Source organism: Haplochromis burtoni, unplaced genomic scaffold (genome assembly GCF_018398535.1).
Source record: "Haplochromis burtoni strain Fernald_Lab_line unplaced genomic scaffold, NCSU_Asbu1 Contig_61, whole genome shotgun sequence".
Classification (NCBI taxonomy): Eukaryota; Metazoa; Chordata; class Actinopteri; order Cichliformes; family Cichlidae; genus Haplochromis; species Haplochromis burtoni.
This window is the reverse complement of record NW_024582422.1, coordinates 1,280,910-1,295,817: the sequence shown is the minus strand read 5'-3', so window position 1 is coordinate 1,295,817 and position 14,908 is coordinate 1,280,910. Positions and strand designations below refer to the sequence as shown.

The following is a 14,908-nucleotide window of genomic DNA, read 5'->3' as shown; positions in this document are numbered from 1 at the left end:
TCTAATATTCAAAGCTGTCTCATTTCCAAACATGCATCAGGAAGAGAGCAGGGCCTTGCTGTATGCACCACCTTTTTTATATGCTGAAGTTCAACACATCTTCACAAAAGATACGCCAAGGTTGTAAAAATATTATAACTCACTCCACCTGTCAGCGCTTTTTAATGTTGTGATCTGTGGACGTGGAGAGCACGTTTTTCTCAGTTCACGGTAAGTAAACTGTGTCCATATCACCCCTGCTCACTTCAAGTTAAAGCTGACTCTTCTCACAACAAAGATTACCAGCTTTTGTCTGTTCAAGTTCGGCCTTTTGTTCCAGCATCATTACTCAAAGATGACGACATACGGAGCTTCTCTCGTCCCGCCTTTGTCCGCGGCTGGGCTTTGCAAAGGTTGCACTTCTGGTGTGGACATTAGCTAGGCCACAGGAAAGGCTTTGGAGCTGTCGATTCTGGCCCCGTCAGCTGGTGGGATTTAACTAAACACTCATTCAGCAAATGTGAATGAAGCTCGGCTAAGGCTGTCAGGTCTGCAAACAGAGTTAAAAGTGAAGATTAACCTACACAGGGGTATGACAACGTGAAAGCTGAATTATTGTTGTTTTACTGCGCAAGAGTGAATGAAGGAAATGTGCTGGATATCCCTATAGCAAATAAACTAAATCAAGTCTTCTTTTTTTTCAACAGACTTCCTGAAGCTTAAGTTAGATTTAAGAGATTTTAAAACTCTGGATTTACTTTAAGACTAGAACTAAAGAAAAAAAACCAACATGACTTACTTTGTGTTAATATGTTTGTGTTGTTTGAGCTTCTTGTGAAACATTGAAACAAATGCATCATTTTTAGCACTCGGATACACAGCCCATCCCACCTTCTGTTTCGTTACCTGCATGCTGATCAGGCTGGTATTGTATTCCAGCTCCAGTGTGTTGGACTGCAGTTGGCAGCGGTACATCTTGTTGGGTGAGATCTGCTGCTGGCTGCAGGGCCACATCAACCAGGACATGCAGCAGGTGGAGAACTGAGCAGAGCGAGGAGAAAGCTGCAGTCCAAGACATCTGCCTTGTCAGAGACGTAGCTGAATGGCATAGAGGACTGCACATCAGCCACTTTGGAGCTCAAATGCAGTCTCAAGAACTCAAAAGCTAAAAAACATAATGGTTGGCATGAATGCGCTGAATGTCCCCAACATCTAGTTAGCAAACACCCTCTCTATGACACGTGATACATGTGATGTGTTTAACTTGAATATTGCCAAAGCTTTTATTAAACCCTAACCGTAGATACCGCTGCTGAATATTGTATGGTAAACTAAAATCAAAATAAAAACAATGACATGAAGTGTCTCCTTCTCTCCTTCATGTGTGTCCTTCCCTCCTCTGATGCTTTGCAGGTGGAGGCAGGTTCCTAAAGCCAGAAAGAAAAACAAGGAGGAGGTCAGACATCAGGACTTTGTCTCAAAATAATTCTCGAAATAAATTCAGAAGTTTCTTAACTAATCTTAAGGAAATGATAACTAACATTTTTGTTTTCAGTTAATCTCAGTAGCTGCTGAGGTGCACATGTGTGAGACCTTTGACATTTTAATATATTACCCCAATAATTAAATCCCTTCTTTGTCTCCCAGTTTAGCATATTTTCCTTTAAAGCAAGCAACTGTTTGCGCGATGTTTTTTCCAAACACATTTAAAGACACTTCGTTAACCTTCTTAACTTAGTTTTCTCTTTCCTTCCTCTTTTTTTATTTGACTGCATTTTCCTTTTGTCTTATTAACAGCTTATGGGCCATCTGTTAAGGACTTTTAACTGCAAATAACCTGTATGGATTTAATTTGAGCAAGTAGTGGCACTTTTGTAAAAACATTTTACTAACCACAGGTTTTATCAGATTTAGATGCAAAGCAGATGCACATTTTCCTCAGTAATACTTTGTATTTTTCATATATGTTTGCCTGTTTGCTTGTCTTTTCCCTGCTTTTAATATATTTTGTATGCCTGTGAGGACCTTTGAACCATTACAGATGATACTGGGCTATACAAATAACATTCCCTGAAAGTAATGCATCATGCCCCAGAGCCTCACTGCATTACAGTCCAGTTAATGTTACCCAGTCACTGATTTCTGTGTTTTTCTTTACGTAAACAAAGACATGAGGTTCATGCTATAGCATAAACTGGTGCAGGAAATCCACCAGACTGCAGGGAGTTAAGTGTTCCTGTTCACTGTGCATCCCCAAAACGCAAAGAAAACCAACATCCATGCTTTTTCTAAAAAAGAACAACTTTAGAAGAATAATAAGAATAATTTAAAAATATGGCCTTTTAATTAATTGCTCTTTTAATATTCTGTAGTGTTCGTTCTGCTATGCCTCCAATGCATCTGAAGCGTTTGCTGTGGAGTGTTTACAGGGTTGAAGCAGGCGGAGTCCGGATCCACTCATCCCCGGAACTCCACTCCGGGACTTCCCACATGCTTCTTTTTAAAAACCACCTCTTTTACTTCGTAACAGCGAAAAACACACCAGCATTAGGGCAGCAGATGACCCGGCGCAGCGGCGAGGAGCACAACAGTCCTCTCTAACAAATGAAAGGATGGGGGGCACCAGCGGCAGCAGCAGCTGAGTTCAGTCAAACTGGATCGGGGGCCGAGGGGGCACAGCAACTTTCTTCTCACTCCTGGGTGACTTTTCTTGGATTTATTTCCCGCTCCACAACAATATGCCATTTGCCAAAAGAATAGTGGAACCCCAGTTACTGTGCAGGTATCAAGTCCCAAACGAGGAGGGTCTGGTTTTCGAGGATCTGGTCTCCATCAGTAATGTGGCTCTATCTCGGACCTTGCGGCAGCTGTCGGACCTGGCCAAACATGCCTACTCCATATTCCAGGAGCTGGAAAACGAGCTCACAACCACCAACCAGCGGGTCCGGGGGCTCCAGGGCAGGATCGGCCAACTTCAACAGACCTGCTCCGAGCTGGACCCCAAACAGGAGGCAGTGCGTGAGTACCGACCCGCTCTGAGTATCTGCTTATACCCGAGCTGCCTGCGAGCGCGCGGCTCTGGGAGACAGCTGCACGAGGAGGCACCGTTTTTATTTTCCATCAGTGACGTTTATTCCAAAAAAATGACGCAGATTTAAATAAAAGTTGTGTTATTGCTGCTACAGTAGCTCAAAACCAGCCCAAGCTGTAACAAAGTGGCTCAAAGGTCATTTAATAACTTTATTTTTTATATATCTTCCAGAGAGACCTGTGCTGTCTTCCCACGCCGATGGGTGTGTGACAGTTTGGCTGTCCCAGCCTCAAACTATGAGCCACTTAAATCCGGCTATTAATTTGCTATAACTCACCCAAGCAATGACTCTCTCCATCAGCATTTTCTTTGCTGACATAAAAGAGCCACAGATTTAACAACTACATTAAAACCTGACAGATCATAACCATATGCGGCTCTTTAGTGACCTCTAATAAATATATATATAACCACTTAAATATGCTATGATTAAAGAGAACATGTGTGCATCAATGAAAGAGGAGATTTGAATTTTTAAAAAAGGATACCACTGTTAATGAGCTCAAACTTATGCATGAATGTTTTTCATTCAAGTAGAGAATTTTGACCTTCTACCAAAAGAAAATAAAAAGGTTTTTAATCTGTATTTTGTTGGGCTTAATTTAACCCATTTTACCATAATGTTTCTTTCTTAAAGAGCTAAAAGAGTCCTGGTAACTAAGGCAACAGGTGTGCTTTAACTACTATAGACTAGTCCTGCTTACCTGTGCAGTCATCCCCCAAAGGCTCGTTTTGAGCAGGAAAAATTCAGTTTGATCATTTTTGGTCATCTCCCCTTTCAAGACCATCAGAATCATGGCAGTCTTGGTGTATGTTACATGGAGGATATGGAGCTGTGATATGTGAGGAAAAGGCTCATCCCTAAAGTTATTTGCCATAATACCGATATGAGGAAGTTTGAGGATTATGATGCCCCTGTCTCTGGCCCTTTTACTTTCACCCATGTGTGATCAAGCTCCAACATAATTCACTTTAACCGTGAATGAATTAAAGAAGCAAGCAGGTCTTTTTTCCTCCGTCCTTCTCACTACGGTAACCTTCTGGCAAGTAAAAGCTCCGGTGAGTGTCGGTGTGGGCTGCTGTTATTTGTAAAAACAGAAAGACTTCTTGCCCTGAGCTGACTTCTTGGCGTGTTAAGATTAAACATGTTATTCACACTTGCCCTTCTTCATATGTAAAACTTTGCTTGGCCACCAGAAAGCATTCATTAGCCTGATAACACAGCATGTGGCCATCCCCTCGCTCCTTTAATCTCCCTTCCCTGAGTGACTCGGGGGTGATGTGTTTTGATAAGTGTGTGTGTGTATGTGTGTGTGTTTAAAATGACACCCCTCTCAAGTAAGCACTTAGAGAACCTGCATACCCCTCTCTCTTCTGTCCACATCCCACAATTATCCATCCCCAGAACAGTTTCTGCAGCCTGGATATACCCCAGTGCATTTACCCCCCCTCTTTTAGTTTACGTTCAGCAAGTCCTCGCATGTTCCCCATGCAGAACCTGCTTCCTGAGGTCTGTGAATGGGTTACTTTGCCTTAAGGTATTTATGTGCAGGATGGATATCTGCTGACCCCTCTTAAACTCAATATAAACTTTAAGATTTCTTCGGAGATTTCTTTTAATCAACAGATGTGTGTAGTTTTTTGTGGCTTGTTTTGTATGATTCAGTCACAATAAGCTGCACATGATCAGTAGGAGTCTCTCGTTCATGGGTTATCTTGAAGTTGTAAGTCAAAAGCAACGGTGATGGTAGCTACCCCTTTCAAGTGATCGCAATCCTCTCTTAATTCAAGCTCCTTCTATCCCCATTTTAAACATTTACTGTTGTTACATACAAGTAATACATGCAAGTAATATTACTGGATGAAACGCCACAACAGATTTTGCATGCTGTGTTTCTAGCTAACCCCCTTCCCTAGAAAAGCCTAATTGCTCTTAATTATGCTTTTCATATTAATGTGTGTCACGGGTAGCCATAAACAGCAGTACCCTGCCCTATCTGAATGACAATTGGTGTAAATGGAGCACAGATAGCTCAGTAGGCACTGCGGGGGGGGGGTGGGGTGGCTTTCATGATGTGGCTGTGACTTGACCACAGGACGACTGCTGGAGGTGGAGGACGCAATGTAGATTCATTCGCCAATAGTGAATCATGCAGGATCAGATGCTAACCTGTTGGTAAGGTATTGCTCTGCTGTGCCACGTTAGCAGCCTGCTGCTTTAATATTGCAGCTCGCTGTGGTAATATTTGCATGCAGGCATGTTTTTAAATCCAGGCTGAGATGCTGACACATTTGGGTCAAACGAGTCCTTTTTTGCTGGGAATGCTGTGCATCTCTTTCACTTTTACTTTGATTGCTTTGATTCTTTATCAGCTACACCAGCTGTATAGGTGCTGTACTGTACTTTACATTTTAGCAAATCTGTCTTTAAACACTGAAATTGATGCTCTCACTCTCATTGATTTCTTGTGCATTGCCTCTGTAAAGTAAAAATCTGTCATTTCTTTTTGGTATTCTTTCTTGGACACACGCAAACACATACAAGTCATATAAGTCCTGTGTTTGAACAGTTCTCCTGTGACACCCCATCAGTGAGCTGAACTGCCATCAGAGCTCCTCCGTGTAGTCTCATGTTAGAGGACTCTGCTGGGTTTTAGGTTACACTGGCTCAGTACGAATGAAGCGCTGTAATAGTTGTGGCGGCAAGTGGCCCTCTGGCTTTTCTGGTCCAAGAGCGCATGGCTGGCAGTTCACCACATTCCTTGTACAAACCACGCCAGAGACTGCAGAAGAATAAATCCAGAATAAAGGAGGAACAGAGCAGACTCAGAGCAGCACAGAGACAAACTGAGCAGAACTCCAGCACGAGATCTGAACTCCCTAAATCCACTGCAAGACCTTCGTGTGCAAACTGTGTGCAGAGTCTTACCTGATAATCTTGTGACTGCAGTTGAAAGTGATAAGACTTGTTACTGGTTGTAGTATTACAATATAAACCTTCAGTAACGCCGTAAAATGCTGACGAAAGGCTTCAAACAACAGAAGTAATACCAATGAGCTGGCATTAGTTCACATCGGATCATAAGCTCTATAAAGAGATATCGGCATATGAATATAGAGCGTCTGTCGGGAAGGGACAGATTTTTACTACTGGAAGCTGTCTGGTTTTAATTTGTAGCTTCAGCTGCTTGCAAGCAAATCGTTTTTGCTAAGAGCAAAGGAGGGACTGCGTGATTTCTGCCAAGTTGTTAAACCTGGATGCTGTGACAGTCGTGGTTGTTGAGTACAATTTAATGATGCATTGGATTTGTGTAGAGCAATCTACCTGTTATAGCTCTAATTCTTAATTGTGCATTTAGCACTGTTATGGCACAGACCAAACATATGTGCACCTCTGCACACAGTCATGGAAACCCATGCAGTGAAGCTCCCAGTGCACAGTTTTTGTACAGATGTTCATGTGAGGTTCACGTCACAATTATACCATTAAAGAGTTGATCTTGGAATATCTAGAAGGGAAGAAATTTCACTAACTGACTTGTTGCATTGGTGGAATACTGTTATACCTGACGTATGTTTCACTAGTAATGACTTAACCTGATGTGCATCTGTGAAATGTAACTACACATCAGGTTGCAACTATTTTGACTGGCCTGAGCAGCGGCATTGATTCCTGCTGTGCATTTTTGGCAGTGTTTGAATTTATGAGTCATTGTCTCGATATAAGAAATAACAATCTTAGCATCAATGCAGGGATTCACAAATGTCAACAAATTCCTAAAGGGAAATTGGTTAAACTGTTAGAATGGACGTGAAGGAATGTACAAAGAAGTGGAAAAACTAGAGGGACGAGTATGTTTACCTCTGGGAAAAACTGTCGACAACAAAGAATGGAGACCCAGGAGGGGGAAAAGTCCTAGCATTTTATTTTTGTCAAGTTGGATGGCACTTCATATAAAACACCGGGGCATGACCATATGGTAATTAACATGTACTGCACCAGCATGAGCATAAATGCCTGTTTCCCACTTACATATGGTTACGTCATATTCTATTCAAAGATTCTCTGCACAAGTCTAAATCAGGCCTAACCACTGCACTGTTGACTTCAGTGAGCTCTTTAGAATGACCCATTCTTTTACAGATGTTTGTAAAGGCATCTGTTGGGTGTAGAAATGGGACTGAAAACACCTGAATTCAAAGATTATGAGGTATGACCAATAGTTTTGTCAACATACAGCACCGAAAGCAGCGAATATCACTTGACCTCATTCACTTTACTGGACATCAGTGGAACTAGAAATACACTATTCGGTTGTAACGTTTCCCTGGTTCTTGATTTTATGTTTTCAACTGCCGTGATGCTTTTAAAGATCTTTTTATTTAGGTAAAAACTAGAAACTGTAGCCTAAAACGATACATTAGCTAACAGTTAATGGTTTTAGCTTTGGTATTAACAAAAAAACATGGAGCTTGACACTTTAGACTGGCAGGAGTCAACCAACGACTTAAAAACTCTGACAGAAAAACCTGAACTGTCATCTAACGATTTGGCCTTTTTTTGGCTTTTTTATGTATATGTATATTGGCATTCATGAAAAATAGAAGGGGGCGTGATATAATGATAGTAATGATGGATTGCATTTATATAGCGCTTTTCGGGACCCCTCAAAGCGCTTTACAATACCACTATTCATTCACTCTCACATTCATACACTGGTGAAGGCAAGCTACAGTTGTAGCCACAGCTGCCCTGGCTGACAGAGGCGAGGCTGCCATATCGCACCATCGGCCCCTCTGGCCATCACCAGTAGGCGGTAGGTGAAGTGTCTTGCCCAAGGACACAACGACCGAGACTGTCCGAGCCGGGGCTCAAACTGGCAACCTTCCGATTACAAGACGAACACCCAACTCTTGAGCCACGATCGCTGTGTACATTTAAAATTGTGCCATTTTCCTGGGCATAGTTACTGGAATAATGCAGTAAAATGGCTTGCAATTCCACGGTCAACCAGAACCAACACCTTATCTTTAAGATAAGACAAAGTGTGCAGAAGACACATTTACTACATTTGTATCTGTCAAAGAAGTCATCAAACGTGTTTGAAATGACACAAATCAGGTCACGCAGTACTTTCTCTGACACACAAACACTGCATTTTATGTAACATTTAAGACGAGAGCAGTTCATCACTTTCAGAGGAGCTTTTCTCCTGCCTAAACTGCCCATGACGAACGTTCCGAACCGTCCTGCCTGTGGACTTCACTCCAGTCTTCCACTTCATCTATGTGACTGTCGTGCAGCTCTGCAAGCCTGTAATAGAAGTTCTGTGGATGGTAGTAGCGTGTCCCCTCGGTGCTTTAAACTCCGCTGAAGCAGCTCAGACCGATAACCCACATTATTCTGCCGACAGCGTTCTCTTATGCATTTAATTGATCCAGTTGAGCCATTACTGCGACTTTGATTTACTAAGTGAGGCAGCGCTGACGAGTCCATCCAAATTCAATATTTGTCAATGGTGGAATTCATCACAGAGCTTCAGATAACGTAGGAAGGAAATGTTTTGTCAGTGAGGAAAATCAGATATTATCGGTAGCGTCCTCTAATGTGATTCTGTTTTTATTTGTCAAGTAACTGAGATTAGTTTATGTAGTGGTGGAACAGAGAGGGAGAAAGACACAGAGAGGAAATACATCACTGCTTTTCGACTCTCCGCTTCTCTTTTCCCTTTCATTATCAGAATGCATATTTCTGCAGGTCCAGACAACCTTCCATTGATATAGTAGCCCAGCTAATTATAGAGCAGATTTTCAAAGACTTTGCTCACTCATTCTTGCACCATCCCCCCCTTTCCTCCTCTTCCCAGACAGACACAGAGAAGGCCGAGACAGCCTTGATGCTGAGGCTTGTTGTTTTCATTCAACTGTCATATAGCTGATGTCATTTCTTTCGACTTCCTTTGCGGTTTATATTCATCTCCATGACTTTGCATTTTTATGGAGCAGATTATTAAAAAACAGTTCTTAGCTGATCAAGCTGGACCAAACTCGTTGTTTGGTTTTGTGTTCTATATTTAAAGTTGAGTCTTTGCACCAAACTGAACTGAAGGCTTCCCGTTCACGAGGCCTCATTAACCACGTGTGCGTCTCAGCACCTCAGCCCCGGGTGGGTTGCCTGGCCTGCGATTGAAGTGGTTTCTGCTGAACCGTTCTGTCAAGTCAACCATTCCCAAAAAGCCAGTGACCAGGAAACCACAGCGCTCCCTTGCACTTCTGAGACCTTGCACCCCACACATGCTCCCTAAATTGGCCTGGATAGCTGGTGTCATTAGGGGAGAAAGGGGGAGAAGCTGGAGGCTCTGTTTGTTTATGAAAGGAGGCGTTTCGCTAAAATTATGGTTAAGGCTTTTCATTGCTTTGATTGAGTGAAACGTGTTAGTTATTACACATTGCATTCCTGCGGTGGGACCCTCCATGAGTGCAAGTGCTCCTCAGGCTGTCTGCTAAAATCCCTCTGCTGGTCTTTTGTATATTTTCAGGTGAATAGGCTCAGGTTCCTCCAGAGAAAGTGAACCGTTGGTTTGTTGTTGGTGAAAGGTTTTGCTTAGAGCAGAAATCAAGCATCATGATAACGCGTCTCTCTGCCCTGAGGTGTATGTGAGCGTCTCTACCACACAGACAGTTAATGAATAAAATTCTCCAATTCACTGGTGGCAGGGGGAGCCACCCACCCACCCCCTGACCTTAAAAGCCCGCTGACCTTCCAACCCCCTCCAATCACAGCCCATCAAAACACAAAAGAGCAAACACAGCCGCCTCCATCTTGCTTATCACTCGCCCTCTAAAGACTTGACCGGCCAATTAAAGTGGATTTACCGTTTGACATGAGGCTGAATAGCCACAGGTCGCCAGGCCGACAAAACCCAGTCCTGGGCCTGGTCTAATTAAACTGTCAGATCAATAAAGTAAACAAAGTCATTCGTCCTGGTTGTTACTCATGGCTGCTTTTTTGTCTTTTACTTCCTCCAGGTCCTGTAAGTTGACTCAGATTTCAGTACAGTGCCTGTCGTTTTATGGCTAACATGACCTCCGTAGGGCACGGCAAGTAATCAGATGTTAATCATGATTCTGGGCTTACCCACATTGTGACATTTTCTCTAACTGCTTTATTTTTTGTTATAAATTAACCTGTGACTTGCAACATGTCGCCCTTCCAATCTCCCAATGTGAAGTCTTTAAAACATGGCTGTTATCTCTCAGCACCTTATAGCGCTCCAGTTAGTGCATCCAGGAGCGTCGCCAACAGACAAAACTGGAAGATTTCTTCCACAACATCTGCCCAAACGTCTATCCACACGCATCTGTTATCCTGTACTGCAGCTGAAACTACAACATTTCCTCCAAAGATCAAATATACACGTCTGTGCAGGTTAGACTAACTTTACTGCAGCATGCATTTACGACGTCGCACCACATTCTTTTCCGTGGCAACCTGGAGAAATATTGACAGCTCGCAGGGCTGTAAAACCATTGTCGGCTGGCCTTTGTCTTACAAGAAGCCTTTCAGGGCACCTGTGCTGATTCCCTAACTCAGACTGCCTTTAAATGACTTTATATCCCACCCTGCTTTTCCCTTCCTCTCAGATCACCACCGGCACCAAGACACATTTAAATATTATGCAATGGTATTATTCATAAGAGAAGTTGGATCTTTGCAGGCAAAAAAAAAGATAAAAAGTCAAGTGGAATTCTTCTGAAGTCCACATGAATAGCCGGCCCGCTGTCGGCTGTTAGAGATTAGTAGGAAGTTAAAGATAAAGGATCTTAAACACTGATGGTGAGTCATACATGTAAAAAATATGGAGAGATTTAAATTAAGTGCATGCTTGCAATTATATTTCAAAGACTTTTTACCAACACAACATTATAGACTGCAGTGAATTTTACTCTATAAGTGATCCTTGACCACAACTGTGCGTCATGACTATAAAGAAACTCGTGCAACGTTACTAAACGCTGGAAAAATCTGGAGCAATGTAAGTTGAAACTGACAGAGTGGCTTTTTAACAGGCAGGAAACACGTGTGATTGTTCAGCAGTCTTTGCCATGCAGGTGTTTAGACTGGGCTTTGACTGGAATGTGAACTTCCCTCACCCTGCCTCTGTATACAAGCGCACGGATCAGCCAGGTTGAGTCTTTTAAAGATGAAAGAGCCTTTTCATCAATCACCGCACCATCACCCGAGTGATGCTAAAACAGAAGGCACCTGTTGGATATGTGGGTGTGTGTAAACGTTAAGCCCGTCACTTTAGGTCTATTTTTATCTGCTTCCTTTGTCCTCAGAAGCAGAAGCTGTGACATTGAGGGTTTTAGGTGTCTTTCCTATATTAGAATGGCTGTTTAGGTGCTCAAGCTTTGGATTTCTCCATGTATTTAAGATGTTTGTTTTCAATTACAGTATTCTTTGGCCTATTTCTGCTGTTGGCTGTGAAAATAAAACGATACAATGCTTTTATAAGGTGTTCTAGGTGCATAAAGGCAAAAAACAGGTAATTTTGGCTCTTTGATAGGTGGTTACTAGGCAACTATAACTAGGCAATCATAACATCTAACAAAGATAAGACCCATCAGGGGGCAAAGATGTACGCTTCTGCCAAGTTTGGCTGCTCCAATCCTGATCGTGTAGTTGGAGTTTGTGGCCAGAGAAACAAGCAAACACACGCAGACATATGTCTTACACTGAGATTCAGATTTTAGGTTGATTTTAGCTTTAGCCCTGTGACAGACTGGCGACCTGTCCAGAGCATACCCTGCCTCTTGCTCTAAGACAGCTGGGATAGGCTCCAGCCCCCCCCGCGAACCTGAAAAAGGATAAGCGGAAGCGAATTTAATGGATGGAGGTTGATTTTAGGTCGATTTTAGAAACTTTTCTGACCCCAAAGCGCTCCCGTGGTTGCAGTGCTAGATTTGTCCGTGAGAGTTTTTGACAGCCGTGGCCGTCTTTCTTTGGCTTTGCATGTTTCCCTTGTTTGTGCAGTAGCATCTAATCTCACACACCACACAGGCCTTACCGGTCTGACTCCCAGCAGGAAGTTGTACATACTTAGTCTGTTTTTGTTGTTTAATGACATTTGACTGGTAACAGTGCATTACATCCTGCCACGTGCTGGTAAAACCCAGAGAAAATACAAATGTATTTAAAGATTAAAAGCAGTCAGGCAAAGTATTTGATTTCTTTTTGAAACTCAGTGACTAAATCGTCCCATATCATCATCATATTATAGAAACTCTCTCTGAAAAAACAGATATTCTGTTGCCTGTAACTTTGTCTCTCAGTGATCATTTACATGATTTTATCAATGTTTCAGTTCACCAAGGTCTAATGCGCTCTAAAAATGTGACATTGTTTACCATCTCTGCTTGACAGCCTGCCGTCCCTCTCACAGCAGTGATAATGGTGCTTCGGTTCATGTCGACCTCGCAAACTTAGCAACATTGTCACATAATTCAGCGACGCTTTTTAAGTAAGCAAATCAGCAAAGGTCACACTGAGTTTGTTCATCGTGTGGGAGGAGACAGTGTGTTGCTTACATTCTTATAGCTTTCTCCCTGTGTGATCTCATCATAACTTTAATGTTTAACTATTGTGTTTTTGTCAGATTTTTCAGGCAGACGACGCCACTTTTATCAATCAAATGGTTAAAAACGACAAGAAAATACACAAAAGGAGGTACTGCTGAAGAAAAAACCTTCTCCAAGCGATCTCATGAACCTCCCTCTGCTCCTCTCATTTGACTTCTGTCATTTCAGAGTCCAACTCTTTCTCCGCGGTCTTATCTGCCCCCTGCTGTGCTTGTTCCCTCCTCTGGGCTTTCTCCCGTCACACTGATTTGCACTTTTGGTGATACAAGAGGCCGCTGGAGTGTTTTTGAACAAACTGACCTGGATACAGAGGTTTTGTTGGTCTGCCTCTTGACACTTCAACACCATGTCACTGTCTAAACTCATTCCTTTATTTATTCCTGCAGTCTTCTGGGGATTATTTCTTGTTTTAGGAAAAACACGGATTTCCGTTTGTTCGGACGAGTCGAGGTTTAATGCCTCAGATAACACTGGACAGGTCAGGATGACTCTTCACTAACCAGCTCATTGTGCCGTGAAGCACATAAATTCACCCTCCTTCAGCTTTTGTTCCTCCCTTCTTCTTCTTACCCTCCTCGTCTGGGACATTTCCTCGCCATCCCGATTAATCTTTTATTTTCGCCAGTAATTTCGGAGCCTGTCCACTGCCTCCGGCTTTTTTTTTTATACTTTGTTCTTCCCTTCTGACTGCAAGCTTTCTCTGAGCTCTCAGAGTCTCTCTCTATCACTGTCCCTCTTTTCAGTATCCTAGTTTCTTTTTTTGGGATTCAGCCAGTTCCGCTCCCAGCAGCCCCACTGGGAAGAGACCATCCTGCTATAGCAGCAAAAAAGTGCAGTGCCATAAAAATGGATGACCTGTTCTCCATTATGTTCTGCTTTTCAGTTTTCTGAATTAAACATTTACTGACCACCAATCAACCCTGAAAATACACGCTTTGTACTCGCAGTAAATGTGCTTGGTTTAATATTTAATGCAGCTTTTCAGCACTTGTGTATAAATCACTCCACAGTGAGTTTTTTTAAATGAGGGGCTCCAGACTCAGTGTTGACTGCAGACCTACACTGGAGTCAAACTGGAGTAATCAAGCATCCTGTGACTCAGACTGAAAGAGAAACAGAGTTCTTTAGATTTCCAAGGAAATCCTTTGAGGTTTATTGTGACCATTGTTACTGATCTCATAACACCTCAAACTTCCACTGTCAGTTCTTACCGTTATCTATGTAATTAAGAGAAAATGGGATATTCTAGCTTATTTCTGACATATTTCCAAGAAATTGATTCTCATCCTGAAGGAAATTCCCAGTTACCAGCCTGAAGAGCTCACTGGGGAGTTCAGAGGGAACTTCCACTGATATCTGAGCTCTGGAAACATGTGTTGAAAGAAATGTCGTACTGTTGTTTCTGCACAATAGGTAAATCCACAGACTCCACCTGTTTAGATTCTCACACACCCCGGCATTATGTCTGTCCAGAGCTTGTGTGGAGCTGTGTAAGTCTACCATAACAAACTACTGCTTTGTATACTGTACACACAAGAAATGGCACAGTTCATCAGCAGCTAAGTGGAGGGATAACACCTAAGTGTTCAGCACTCTGGGAAGTGGGGATTGGTGGAATAAAGTGAAATTATATTTGACGCAAACCCAGATTTATAACCTCCATCGAAACTGCTGTAGGGCTGTTGGGGCTTTTTCTACTTTCTATCTTCATACCGCTCACACCATCTACAGCAGAGGAGCTTTGTTACTTGAGTTTTAATTCAGTTACACCACTTCTGTCAAGGTTTTGTGTTAGTTAATTATTTTTTTGTTTACTTTCTGTTTCACTTGTATCTCATTTTCATCCTTCTGCATGTGTATAGTCAGTGTTTCCCTTTGTCCTTGTCAGTTTGTCTGGTTTTACTCTGTGTTTGATTACTTCACATGGCTCTGCATCCTGTATATGGGTACACCTCAAACAACCCAGACAAAAGAAAATTATTATTTATAACTGCAGTAATATTTGGCAGCATGAATCTGGGAGCTTCCTGACCTTCCATGCTCATATCTGCATATGTAGAAGGCAGACAGAGCAGCAGCAAGAGAGCATAGCAGGCATCAATAGCAGATGGATGGATGGATGGATGGATGGATGGATGGATGGATGGATGGATGGATGGATGGATGGATGGATAGATAGATAGATAGATAGATAGA

The 14,908-nt window shown here is 42.5% G+C and overlaps 1 protein-coding gene across 4 annotated transcripts in view; it reads left to right on the top strand.

The window, feature by feature from the left end:
• Positions 1-2,514: 2,514 nt before the first annotated feature.
• The window catches only part of nhsa (Nance-Horan syndrome a (congenital cataracts and dental anomalies)), a 67,264-nt gene continuing 54,870 nt past the window's right edge, over positions 2,515-14,908 (top strand). For 2 of the 4 annotated variants that reach the window (XM_005923005.3, XM_005923006.3), the window contains exon 1: positions 2,515-2,997. In XM_005923005.3, coding sequence (XP_005923067.1) covers positions 2,718-2,997 — 280 coding nt within the window. In that variant the 5' untranslated portion in view covers positions 2,515-2,717. Of the gene's footprint in view, positions 5,247-14,908 lie in introns of all 4 variants that reach the window. The other 2 variants (XM_042221142.1, XM_042221141.1) reach the window with 2 other exon arrangements.